Below are 14,106 nucleotides of genomic sequence, written 5' to 3'. Positions count from 1 at the left end.
TAAAAAAAAATATTTTGATATGGGGAATGATCCGTACAATCACCTCCCCCCCCTCCCCCTTGTTGACGCTTCTGGGGTGTGTGTATGTTTCTGACCAAATTAACCTCATATTTAGCCATTTTAGCCTAAAAGTGTCAGTTTTTGCGAGCCCAATTGCCATTGTGACTTCCGAATTTTGAGAGCAGTTTTTGGACACTTTGACCTCTGACATATCGGAGAAATTGATGCAATTATTTTTAATATATTTATTATTGTCATAATATTATCATTAAAATATTAAAATAATTAATTTTTAAAATAATAATATTTTTTATATTTGTTTCAATTATTGCAAAACATTTTAGATGATATTTTGTACGTACAAAAACCAATTTTTCAGAATTTTCCCAATAGGTCAGAGGGCAAAGTGTCCCAAAACTGCAAAAACTATCCCACAATGCATTGCAAACTTCCAAACTTGGCCGCTCTTACGGGGGGCTGCAGAAAAGGTAAATTTTGCCGCCCCTTCATCGAAGCCCAGAGAGGTTGACCCAAATGTTTCAAAAAGTGAACAGCAAAAAATAAATGAAGAAAGAAAAATAAACCTCTGATCCTTTGTTGCTGGTAAATCAGCTTTCTAAAACTGAGTGCCACAAGATGGGCTTTTTTCAGCGTATGGTGCCCATTTGGAACCAGCTCCCTAGTATTATCAGATCTACAAATTCTGTTGCTTCATTTAAGCACCAAGTTTTGGAGTTTTACCAGTCCAAATTTGCTCGCACCTTTGATGCAACTTCTGTTTGCACTTGGACCTCTTTTTGTAATTGTCCAAATTGCAGGCAAATGTAACTTACCTGCATTTTCTCCCTCTAATTTATTTTTCCCTTCCCTTCTTTTTTTGTTTTGGTGGGGCGGTCTTAGAGGTGCCTGGCACCTGTTCGCTCCAGCCATTCACTGGACTTTTTAAAACAAATGTTCCTTTCATAATATTGTGTAATTTTTGATGTAACTTATGTGCAATATTATATATTTCTTGTAATTCTGTGCCAGTGATAAAGTGTAATAAATAAATAAATAAATAAATAAAGGGATTAACGGTCACCTTTTATATTTGTTTATTTTGTTTTTCTCCATTTAATACGCAGATCACCTTAGCTGATATTGATTTCATACATGTAATGAGCTACTACCTTCACCCGGGAAAGAACGACAATGGCTTAGATAAATACCCTAAACTGAAGGCACTACTTGAACGGGCTTCTGCTAATGAGAAGATTGCAGCTTGGATAGCTGAGCGACCTGTAACACCATTCTAAACAGACTATTATAGTAGCATAGGCCTTCAAAGGCCTATAGAACTTCAAAGGCCTATGATAGTAGCTAATAGTATAGAAAACTGACATTATACAGTATTTTCACGCGTATTAGACGCGGCTTATCTGAGTAAGCGGGGACGATTACATTTGCATGCACGTGTTCGTAGAAGCATTAAACAGCAGGTGTGTAAGACCATATTTAAAATCTAGGGGGCCTATGGTAAGACGCATGACGACATTTGACATTGCTTGTCAACATCAGAGATCCGTATACCACGCCCGTGTCTTACTGTGTTTATGGCCTAACCATACGTTGCTAACGGCTAGCCCAACAAACCCGATGACTCCCATATTATTTTTTTTTATAAATACGTAGTAGGTATTTGGTCCACAAATATTTCTTTCATTTGTTTGTACAATTTCCATATTTATTTCGTGAAAGAAATGGAACCAACTTCAAGTAGAGCGTCAGAATTTATAATCATACTTTTTAACTATTTTTCATATAAATCGGTTGAAAATCTAATGTGAACAACTTGCTATATAACAAAACCGAATGCTTAAGAAAAGTCGGTTATTTTCGATCACCGATGAAAGTGCAGCTGAATGGATAACATGTAAAAAAAATGGTCTGAATAGACCTGATAGCGACAAGACATTGAACATTATTTTTAGGTTCCTTGCGTAACTATTAATCAATTCATTGGTAAGAGTCGATCCCTTTTTGTTATAGCGACTCGGGAATATAAATTCGTAGATGTGGAATTACTCATCCAAAATATCACCTCAGGTGATATCTGAGTTAGGGTTAGATACCCTATATGACCTTGATATCACCTAAGGTGATGATTTGGATGCGCAATTCCGCATACATACAAATTCAGATTAAAGTCTTTGGTTCGATTCCGTAGTGCATGGTAAAGCACCCAGAAGAAAATGTGTTTTGCAATACTTTCAAGTTTAATTTACAGTGTTTGTGTATAAAAGCAGATGAATTAAAAAAAAGCAAATGAAAGATCAGTATGCGTCAACGTGTGTCTTTCAAGACTGAAGCTAAATTCACACTCGATCGCTTTAGCAGAAAAGCGAATTGCACCGTTGCAGGCAAAGTACTTAAAAACAACATTTTTCAAACTGAGCGATCGAGTATAAATCAGCTGACGTTTTCAATGGATGATCAAAACTTATTTGATTTGTATAATTTTTTTTTTTTTCAGCGTTTAATTTTTACTGGAACAATCATTTTCGTCTCAGAAAGAGTTCTTCTAATTTCTAAAAGATAAGCAATAATTATGAGAGTTATATATGTCGTCAACTTTTGAAAATAATTATTGTTTATGAGCCCGGGGGTGCCAGTTGAACCGTCAATGAAGTCATCACCGACCAAAATTTCGCGGTAAAAGGGTATCTTTTTAAGCATAGGCCACGTCCCGCGCGGGACGCGAAAAGGGTCTCAATTTTGGTGTTTTCTGGAAAAAGGGTACCTTTTTACAATAGATATGTCGGCGTTTTGGGTTCATGAAAAATCAAAGTCCAGCATTTGACGTCAGCCGCTGTTTTCGTTCCTGATTGTAAACAACTTCTTACTTCCGGGTCTGTAAGTGTAATATATTAGTCTTGTGCCCGGTCTTGTACCATGATTAAAACTCGGTGATGTTTGTGCATGCTGCCGAGCGGGCTGCGTAGAGACGGGCGTAGAGACTACGAATTTTGTACAAGGTACAGATACTGTGTAATCGGAATGGATTACGACATACGTTTGACTGCTGAACCAGATATGACAGGAACCATGCCTTTTGGAAATCGTGAAGTGACATTTGCCATCGCTGTTTGTCATACCAATGAAATGATTGCAGCTTGTTTGTTGTGTATGACCACAATTTTGTGTTAAGGATGATATTCCAGGCTATTTCATATTATAACAGAAATTGTATGTAAAGGGATTGGAAATACACTAGGTAAATATTGCTTTCTACCTTCGTCAGTGAAAAGGGTCATTGGGACATAAGGTCAGTGATATGGGTACCTTTGTTTGCACCATGGCTGTGGTCAATGATTTGGGTATCCTTTTTCATAGCAGGTCAGTGGTAAGGGTTACCTTTCAGCCCTTGGGCATGTCAGTGTTTTGGGTGAAAAATAAAAGTGTCTGGTCAGTGATGACAACATGCAATGGTATATGAGTGGCACCCCCGGGTTTATGAGCCAATACTTGATTTAGAAAGAAGATGACACAGTTAATCGTGAGTCGACATACAGACGTGACAGTGTTTGCTCTTTCGTGATGTACTACCGTAGACCTACCCATATAAATCGTAACATTATTATATAGTTAATTGTGCACTTTCTGATAGAAGCATCATAATTTGCACACATGCAATGGTCCAAAGTTCGGATGTGGAGGCATTTTGGATTTGACCACCAGAGATCCCAGCGAGAGTGTAAAGAAAATTAAAATTGTTTATAAATTGCTTAAAAGTGAGAGACCATATACCGGTAAGCCATTCAAATTGTCATTTGGTATTTTTGAAATGAAAAATTTGGCAAAAACGATGAAAATAGCAGTATTCTATTGACGAAGTTGAAGCCTATACAAATACATGTAGCTAATTTATATAGCCTATATAAATTACAGTTCATGTAAATGTCTTTTGTCTTAAATACACGGCTTTCGGCTGAACCACTAGCAGGCCATTTTAACACATCAATGACAATGACAAAGGTACCAAAATCTGAATTTTGATGTTTTTTACGATCGTCCGGATGAGCAAATAACTGAAGGGCCATTCATTCAATATATCTTTATTCTGCATGGTAAGGTCTTTCAATTCATAGTACTGATCTCCCAAGAGTTCAAGATCAGACAATATCAATATATAGGCCTATATAAGAGAGAAACAGAGGAGGGGGAAGAAGAAAAGGAGCCATTCCCCTCCCTGGTCATCATGGTTAGGAGAAGGGGAACTCCCCCTTCGGACATCTTGCCCCCTGTGGAATACTGACCGACGTGGTTTTTAAGTTGTTGGTTTTTGTATTTTGGGCCCATTTCGGCAAATTTTCCCCCATGAAAGTCATATATATAATGGCCTCTCCTGCCCATTTTTGCGCGCTTCACGCGACTTTATATCACTTTTCCACCATGTATATTTCACCAGTTTAGCTTAAATATCGCAAAATGTTCGCGTGCTTCGCGAACATTTGTACCATCAACTTATTCTGTTGCCAAAAGGTGCTGGATTTACTATACTTCAAGAAGTTTTTCCAATCCTATCCCCACATGTCAAAAAGCAATCTACGCCACTGGTTGTGACTTAAACTTTGCATATTAATTAACTGGGACTTTGCAAATACGCTCTAAGTAATATAAATTGTAATGCCCGATCATTTGTGTGGGCCTATGGAAGGAATGTGGGTAAATGGGTAAACATGGTCAAAAGAAAGAAATTTTATCTCAAGAAAATGAAGGTGAAAGCACGGAAAAAAAGTAAGAAATGCAAAATTGAACGTAATTGAGTAGGTCCATGCCTAAAACCATGCAGCGGGCCGAAAGTCGGGCCCGAGAATGAAATCCATAAAAATATGCGTTTGAAAATGCATCAAAAATCTTTCAAAATTGTATTGCACCCTCTATCAAAACACCCTGGCGCCGCCCATGTAAAAGTGAAAATACAATTTTTGATAAAAGGTAAGATGGCGCTATTTGTTTTAAACACAGTGATTATCCCATCTACAATTTAGTTTTACCCAATTCAGGTCTTCAGCATGGAGAAGCATTCGAGCAAGTTTGTTCTGCAAGACCTGGAGCTCATGATGATAATTAGCATTGGAATTATTCCATACATAACTACAATAGTCAAAATGAGGGAAGACTATATTATCAGAGCTTTGGAAGATAATTCTTGACTCGACCAAACCAACGTTTAGATACATAGATGACGTATAAATTTACATGTTCACTCCAAGATAAGTTTGGATCAAATAGTACACCTAAATATTTGTATTTATTTACCATTTCCATGTTCTCGTTTCCATAAGCAAGAGATATGTCCTTAAATTTACTTAATTTCTGTCTAGAGCCAATTAAAGAGTAGGCCTACATTTTGGATGTCAAGTACTATACCTTTTCTTTATTCTCATGTCATATATCTTTTTAGTTGACATTTGATGTCGTTGTTATCTGTTAACAATTTAACCCCTGAATTTGACCAAATTCCGTTTCTTTCGCCTTCTTTCTCTTTCTGATTTTATTGCTCTCCTTCTTTACGGGAGGGGGGGGGTGGTGATGGTCAATTGCCCCCTGCTTCCCCGCCCCCCTGTGGCGCCGCCCTGAGTCTATCATAAATGAGGCTACATTAGGCCTAAGCTACCATTTTATGCATAAGTTAGATAGCATAACTTATTGAATGACCCTCGTAGGCAACAACGAACAAAATAGGAAAGAAAGGCAAATTTTGTGCAAATTTTCATTATCACATTCACACATTTTGTTTTGTTTTAGCATGGGTATGGGTCAGAGGGTATGGGTGGTACCCATCGAAAAGCCCAGACACTAAAAGTAGATATTGCGCCCTCAAATTTACACATACTTGAAACGCGATCGGCCTTTGTCGGTAGAGGGCCTTTTAATCTGTACCGTTTTAAAAGTTCAGGCTGGATATGGGTTGACTAGCCAAAAAGATTGATTTTCATTATTATTATTATTGAAAAATAACACCTTGATGTTTTGCAAAAGTTTATTCAACAAATCAAATACTTTGAAAATTTGCTTGATTTATTTTTCTTAATGAGTTATGATATGTAGGTCTACGTTTTACAAAGGTGATGTTGTTTCAGCCCTCTTTAAAACACATCTCAACCACAGGACCTTATACAAAAGTACATATCTGTGATAATTCTTCTACACGCTGGCTATATGAAATGATCAATGCAATTTTTGCCAAAGCTCACTACCATTCGCAAGATGCTGTGAACTACCAAATCGCAACAGTTTAAAATAGTTGCTACATCAGGTAGGAGTAAAACTTCATATAAAATGATTGTTATAACATTCATAAATAATAGTGAATGTTCACTAATCATAATAGTTTAACATTTAAACTCTATGCCATTGAACCCTGGCCTGATTCAGCCAGCAGTGATATTATACAGCTGCAATGGCTCATTGATAACAATTTGTCTTTACACACGAACAAAACTCGTCCGTAAAATATTTGGGTCATAATCAAAATTGACAAAATTCTTTCTGGTGAGCAAATGGCTCTTGAAAGTATTATTAAAGACTTAACTTTTTTCAGTGGCGGCGCAACGGGGGCATTTGCCCCCCCCCCCCATATATTTTGCACCCCCACACTTTTTAGGCAAAAACCCCAAAATTACGCAAATTTCAGGTGCCTGCAAATGTCCGACTTTTCTTTATATAATATATATCGTGCATACCTCAATTTGAGTATTGTCGCACGGGCTTAACGTGCACAGTTTACCCAAAGTATTCTTTGGTTTAGGCCTACCTATCCTGGTTTACCTATATAAAGCACGATCCTGGAAACTTTTTGCGGCAATTTTGACATAAAATTGGATCGATTCCCCGCCCCATACACCCCCCTGAAATTCACTTTGCTTGTGTTTTAGCTAGGGTGGTGGTCGCGTATACAGAACTCTAGCAACCGGTGGGGCGAATTTCTTGATAAGAACATGAAGAAAGGATCATGATATGAATGATGAAATATAACATCTTAGAATATTGAAGCTATGATGGTAAAATTGGAACAAATTCGTGCGAAGCAAGTCTAAATTTGATTTGTTTTATTAGCTGAAATGGTCAAATATGATATTTTATCAAAATTACATGCACACAGGCGTTTCTCTTCTCTTTTCTCATGTCGGGGGGGGGGGGGGTCAAAAAGGTGTAGGCTATAATAGGCCTACGCTACTGGTGGGTAGTCAAAAAGGGACATGCAGTCTACTCTATATATACTTCTGCTGATGCCCGCCTGATACTATTATCGCTCCTGAAAGCTCCTGATTATACACCAAAAGGGTGAACATTTGCCTGTATTGGGTCAGTTGAACATGTTGAAGCATCTTGATTTAAAATGATGGCTTTCTTGGATAAAGGTGTAACACTCATGATGTGGCCACAAGAAATTGGCTGCATGCAGTTAATTGGCTGAATGCTAACTTCCAACCTCCAATCTTTGTTGGCCATTACTTCTTGTCATGTACGCCTTTATTCAAGAGAGCCGTTGCTAGATCTTTGCAACTGTTTCAGTCTACAATTTGCAAGTAAATTGTTCATCTCTTCTAACCAACAAAGGAAATAAGCATCACACTGCAAACCTTATTTCTAGTGATTTTACCATTTTTGAAACACCGACTGAAAACTCCATTCTTGTCAAAATTCATGTCAATGAATCATTGTTTTATACTGAAAGATGATTGCATGGGTGACTGAGTAATCCGATACATAAAATTTAAGACAAATTAACTAACAATTTACATTGATCACGTTGATATCGAGAACGCTTTTGTACATTACATGTATAGGATGTTGAAAAGTGCAACTTTCTGAAAGCATCATTTTTGGAAAATGTGATAATTTTTGACCAACAAAAAATGATTTTCAAAAATAAAGAAAATTGGGAGGGTAGCAAAAAGATTCCTCTATTCACAGGCTTTCAAATGTTTCAAATCAACCAAATGTATGTCAAGTTATGCAAAGAAATGTTTTGTAATTTTATGGGGAGGGGTGGTATTTCTTTTGAACCCTTTATGACACTATGGTGTGTAGTCTCCTTAATCTCCAGTTTGATTCTGCTCGTTGTGTGTAGTGAGGGAACAAACTGGATGCTGAGGAGACTAATGCATGGTCATGATCACCTGACTCCATCAGGGAAATTCCCTTGTCACGTGATGATGACGAATCATGCTAAACAGGGCTAACAATAAAGACACGTCATGTGGTCACACCCATAAAATCGAATGACAAGCCCGCACATGAAGTTGCTGGCATTTTCTGTCGAAACTACATAATTTGGTAAAGAATGTGAATCATGCAGGACTTGTTAGAAATTGAAATTTCAAGTTATTAACCTATATTTTTTAACAATTCTATATACATTAATTAGGCCAAGTCATGATCGGATGATTCAACACATAGGCTACGGTTTTCCATTAAAAACCACCACAAAAACGAGCATTTGTGAGTAATGAAGTCAGAGCAGTGTTTAAATAAAATTCTTCATCAATGTGATCATAATTTGGAATGCTAAGTTTTCAATGTAACCTGGTAAAAAAATGCCAATATTGTTTTTTGAATTGAAATGTTTTTCAATTTTAGACTATCTTATCCCAAAATTAAATTTTTACCCTAAGTTTTGGCCCCAAACACTTATCATGCCATTTGCAAAGCTACATTTTGCAGAAAACCCCATTGAAATTGGACAGATTGTTCTGAAGCAGTTGAAGGGTTTCAAAAAAAAATGGAAAGAGAAGAAATTATCCGAATTTACTTGGTCACATCACATAATGCAAGATATCCATATATATATGGGCTTTTCCAGAAAATAAGTAACCCTAGATAAAATGTACTTTTCAATAAAAGAAATGTCTGGATTTCCATGCAAGTTTGATTTATGAAAAGATCATTGACTTTCATAAACATCTAACTTGACTGAAGTATAACGGCATTTTCCAGCTTACAACACAAGATAAGATAAGATTTCGTCTTCAGTAGATAGCAAACATCATTCACATATTTCCCACGAACTTAGCCTTGTAGAAGAAACCCGAACTGCCCCGGATGGCTCTTGATGAACAGATTTTGTCATCGCTTGTAACTTTATGGTGAACACATTGATCTTATCTGTTTGTAATTGTGCTATTTACTTTATGACTATAACAATTTCGAATGCATGCTGTTGCTGTTTTTCAATATGATGCTATAGAAGACTGCTACATATACGAGAAAACTGTTTCGACAACACTTTTATTTCATTACACAGCCGTGACGTTAGTCACGGCTGTGTCTTTTTTCTTACAGGTTCTTTACACAGCCGTGACGTTAGTCACGGCTGTGTCTTTTTTCTTACAGGTTCTTTCTTTCTTTACACAGCCGTGACGTTAGTCACGGCTGTGTCTTTTTTCTTACAGGTTCTTTCTTACACAGCCGTGACGTTAGTCACGGCTGTGTCTTTTTTCTTACAGGTTCTTTCTTCTTTCTTTCTTTCTTCTTTCTGCCGACCACTACATTTGCTCTAGCACTTACATGCTTACACCGATTTTGACCTAACTTTGTCACAACCATCATTGACCATGCCCCTACATGTCATATGAAACTCGTGGGGTCAAAGGTCACGCAGGGGTCATAGGGGTCAAAAACGTGATTTCAACTCAAAATGCTTCTTCTCTCACAGATTACGTAGGACAGTGACACCACTTGCACACATGCATTGTTATTATCTTGTGTCTATGGGGTCCTCACAGATTTGGTGTCAAAGGTCATTAAGGGGTCACTTCCGGTATAAAACGAAAAACTTCAAATTTTTTTATTTGCTAAGAAAAACATAGGACAGTAACGGTATGTTCACACATAAATTGTAGTTACCCTGTGTATATGTGGTATTTTTTTTTTAGGGTCAAAGGTCATTAAGGGGCCACTTCCGGTATAAAACGAAATACCTTTAAAATGCTTCTTCTCCCACAAATTACGTAGGACAGTGACACCACTTGCACACATGAATTGTTATTACCCAGTGTCTATGGGGTCCTCACAGATTTGGGGTCAAAGGTCATTAAGGGGTCACTTCCGGTATAAAACGAAAAACCTTCAAAAATTTTTATTTGCTAAGAAAAACATAGGACAGTAACGGTATGTTCACACATGAATTGTGGGTACCCAATTCATATGTGGTATTTTTTATTTGGGGTCAAATGTCATTAAGGGGTCACTTCCGGTATAAAACGAAAAACTGTCAAAATTTTTTATTTGCTTAGAAAAACATAGGACAGTAACGGTATGTTCACACATGAATTGTGGGTACCCAATTCATATGTGGTATTTTTTTATATGGGGTCAAATGTCATTAAGGGGTCACTTCCGGTCTGAGACGAAAAACCTTCAAAATGCCCCTTCTGCCACAAGTAACATAGCAAAGTGGTGCTACATGCACCCATGCATTGACATTAGCCAATGTCTATGGCCGTTTTCATATATTTTGGGGTCAAAGGTCGTTAGGGATAACAACACGGCTGTGTTCGTGGGTTAGACCACAGCTTGTCTAGTTACACAGCCGTGACGTTAGTCACGGCTGTGTCTTTTTCTTACAGGTTCTTTCTTCTTTCTTCTTTCTTCTTTCTTCTTTCTGCCGACCACTTCATTTGCTCTAGCACTTACATGCTTACACCGATTTTGACCTTACTTGGTCACAACCATCATTGACCATGCCCCTACATGTCATATGAAACTCGTGGGGTCAAAGGTCACGCAGAGGTCATAGGGGTCAAAAACGTGATTTCAACTAAAATGCTTCTTCTCTCACAGATTACGTAGGACAGTGACACCACTTGCACACATGCATTGTTATTATCCAGTGTCTATAGGGTCCTCACAGATTTGGGGTCAAAGGTCATTAAGGGGTCACTTCCGGTATAAAACGAAAAACTTTCAAATTTTTTTTATTTGCTAAGACAAACATAGGACAGTAACGGTATGTTCACACATAAATTGTAGTTATCCTGTGTATATGTGGTATTTTTATATTTAGGGTCAAAGGTCATTAAGGGCCACTTCCGGTATAATACGAAATACGTTTAAAATGCTTCTTCTCCCACAAATTACGTAGGACAGTGACACCACTTGCACACATGCATTGTTATTACCCAGTGTCTATGGGGTCCTCACAGATTTGGGATCAAAGGTCATTAAGGGGTCACTTCCGGTATAAAACGAAAAACCTTCAATTTTTTTTATTTGCTAAGAAAAACATAGGACAGTAACGGTATGTTCACACATGAATTGTGGGTACCCAATTCATATGTGGTATTTTTTATTTGGGGTCAAATGTCATTAAGGGGTCACTTCCGGTATAAAACGAAAACCGTCAAAATTTTTTATTTGCTAAGAAAAACATAGGACAGTAACGGTATGTTCACACATGAATTGTGGGTACCCAATTCATATGTGGTATTTTTTATTTAGGGTCAAATGTCATTAAGGGGTCACTTCCGGTCTGAGACGAAAAACCTTCAAAATGCCCCTTCTGCCACAAGTAACATAGCAAAGTGGTGCCACATGCACCCATGCATTGACATTAGCCAATGTCTATGGCCGTTTTCATATATTTTGGGGTCAAAGGTCATTAGGGGTAACAACACGGCTGTGTTCGTGGGTTAGACCACAGCTTAGTCTAGTTCTTCTTCTTTCTTCTGCCGACCACTACATTTGCTCTAGCACTTACATGCTTGCACCGATTTTGGCCTAACTTGGTCACAATGATCATTGACCTTGCCCCTACATGTCACATGAAACTCGTGGGGTCAAATGTCAAACAGGGGTCATAGGGGTCAAAAACGTGATTTCAACTCAAAATGCTTCTTCTCTCACAGATTACGTAGGAGAGTGACACCACTTGCACACATGCATTGTTATTAGCCAGTGTCTATGGGGTCCTCACAGATTTGGGGTCAAAGGTCATTAAGGGGTCACTTCCGGTATAAAACGAAAAACCTTCAAAATTTTTTATTTGCTAAGAAAAACATAGGACAGTAACGGTATGTTCACAAATAAATTGTAGTTACTCTGTGCATTTGTGGTATTTTTTTCATTTAGGGTCAAATGTCATTAAGGGGCTACTTCCGGTATAAAACGAAATTCCTTTAAAATGCTTCTTCTCCCACAAATTACGTAGGACAGTAACACCACTTGCATACATGCATTATTATTATCCAGTGTCTATGGGGTCCTCACAGATTTGGGGTCAAAGGTCATTAAGGGGTCACTTCCGGTATAAAACGAAAACCGTCAAAAATTTTTATTTGCTAAGAAAAACATAGGACAGTAACGGTATGTTCACACATGAATTGTGGGTACCCAATTCATATGTGGTATTTTTTATTTGGGGTCAAACGTCATTAAGGGGTCACTTCCGGTATAAAACGAAAAACCGTCAAAAAATTTTATTTGCTAAGAAAAACATAGGACAGTAACGGTATGTTCACACATGAATTGTGGGTACCCAATTCATATGTGGTATTTTTTTTTATTTGGGGTCAAATGTCATTAAGGGGTCACTTCCGGTCTGAGACGAAAAACCTTCAAAATGCCCCTTCTGCCACAAGTAACATAGCAAAGTGGTGCCACATGCACCCATGCATTGACATTAGCCAATGTCTATGGCCGTTTTCATATATTTTGGGGTCAAAGGTCATTAGGGGTAACAACACGGCTGTGTTCGTGGGTTAGACCACAGCTTAGTCTAGTTCTTTCTTTCTTCTTCTTCTTCTTCTTTCTGCCGACCACTACATTTGCTCTAGCACTTACATGCTTACACCTATTTTGACCTTACTTGGTCACAACCATCATTGACCATGCCCCTGTATGTCATATGAAACTCGTGGGGTCAAAGGTCACGCAGGGGTCACAGAGGTCAAAACGTGATTTCAACTCAAAATGCTTCTTCTCTCACAGATTACGTAGGACAGTGACACCACTTGCACACATGCATTGTTATTATCCAGTGTCTATGGGGTCCTCACAGATTTGGGGTCAAAGGTCATTAAGGGGTCACTTCCGGTATAAAACGAAAAACTTCAAAATGTTTTATTTGCTAAGAAAACATAGGACAGTAAAGATATGTTCACACATAAATTGTAGTTACCCTGTGTATATATCGTATTTTTTATTTAGTGTCAAAGGTCATTAAGGGGCCACTTCCGGTATAAAACGAAATACCTTTAAAATGCTTCTTCTCCCACAAATTACGTAGGACAGTGACACCACTTGCACACATGAATTGTTATTACCCAGTGTCTATGGGGTCCTCACAGATTTGGGGTCAAATGTCATTAAGGGGTCACTTCCGGTATAAAACGAAAAACCTTCAAAAATTTTTATTTGCTAAGAAAAACAGGACAGTAACGGTATGTTCACACATGAATTGTGGTTACCCAATACATACGTGGTATTTTTTTTATTTGGGATCAAAGGTAATTGAGGGGTCACTTCTGGTCTGAGACGAAAAACCTTCAAAATGCCCCTTCTGCCACAAATAACATAGCAAAGTTGTGCCACGTGCACCCATGCATTGACATTAGCCAATGTCTATGGGCGTTGTCATATATTTTGGGGTTAAAGGTCATTAGGGGTCAAAACACGGCTGTGTTCGTGGTCTTAGACCACAGCTAATTCTTCTTCTTTCTGCCGACCACTTCATTTGCTCTAGCACTTACATGCTTACACCGATTTTGACCTAACTTGGTCATAACCATCATTGACCATGCCCCTACATGTCATATGAAACTCGTGGGGTCAAAGGTCACGCAGGGGTCATAGGGGTCAAAAACGTGATTTCAACTCAAAATGCTTCTTCTCTCACAGATTACATAGGACGGTGACACCACTTGCACACATGAATTGTTATTATCCCGTGTCTATGGGGTCCTCACAGATTTGGGGTCAAAGGTCATTAAAGGGTCACTTCCGGTATAAAACGAAAAACCTTCAAAATTTTTATTTGCTAAGAAAACATAGGACAGTAACGGTATGTTCACACATAAATTGTAGTTACCCTGTGTATATGTGGTATTTTTTTTTATTTAG

The 14,106-nt window shown here is 38.0% G+C and overlaps 1 protein-coding gene across 1 annotated transcript in view; it reads left to right on the top strand.

Annotated features, from left to right (window-relative positions):
• LOC140158718 (S-crystallin SL11-like) overlaps positions 1 to 2,310 on the top strand; it is a 7,458-nt gene extending 5,148 nt beyond the window's left edge. Inside the window, exon 4 of the mRNA XM_072181911.1 lies at positions 1,125 to 2,310. Coding sequence (XP_072038012.1) covers positions 1,125 to 1,295 — 171 coding nt within the window. The 3' untranslated portion in view covers positions 1,296 to 2,310. The remainder of the gene's footprint in view (positions 1 to 1,124) is intronic.
• Positions 2,311 to 14,106: the final 11,796 nt, after the last annotated feature.

Source organism: Amphiura filiformis, chromosome 8 (genome assembly GCF_039555335.1).
Source record: "Amphiura filiformis chromosome 8, Afil_fr2py, whole genome shotgun sequence".
NCBI lineage: Eukaryota > Metazoa > Echinodermata > Ophiuroidea > Amphilepidida > Amphiuridae > Amphiura > Amphiura filiformis.
The sequence above is the reverse complement of the archived record's forward strand: the minus strand, read 5'-3'. Positions and strand labels throughout refer to the sequence as shown.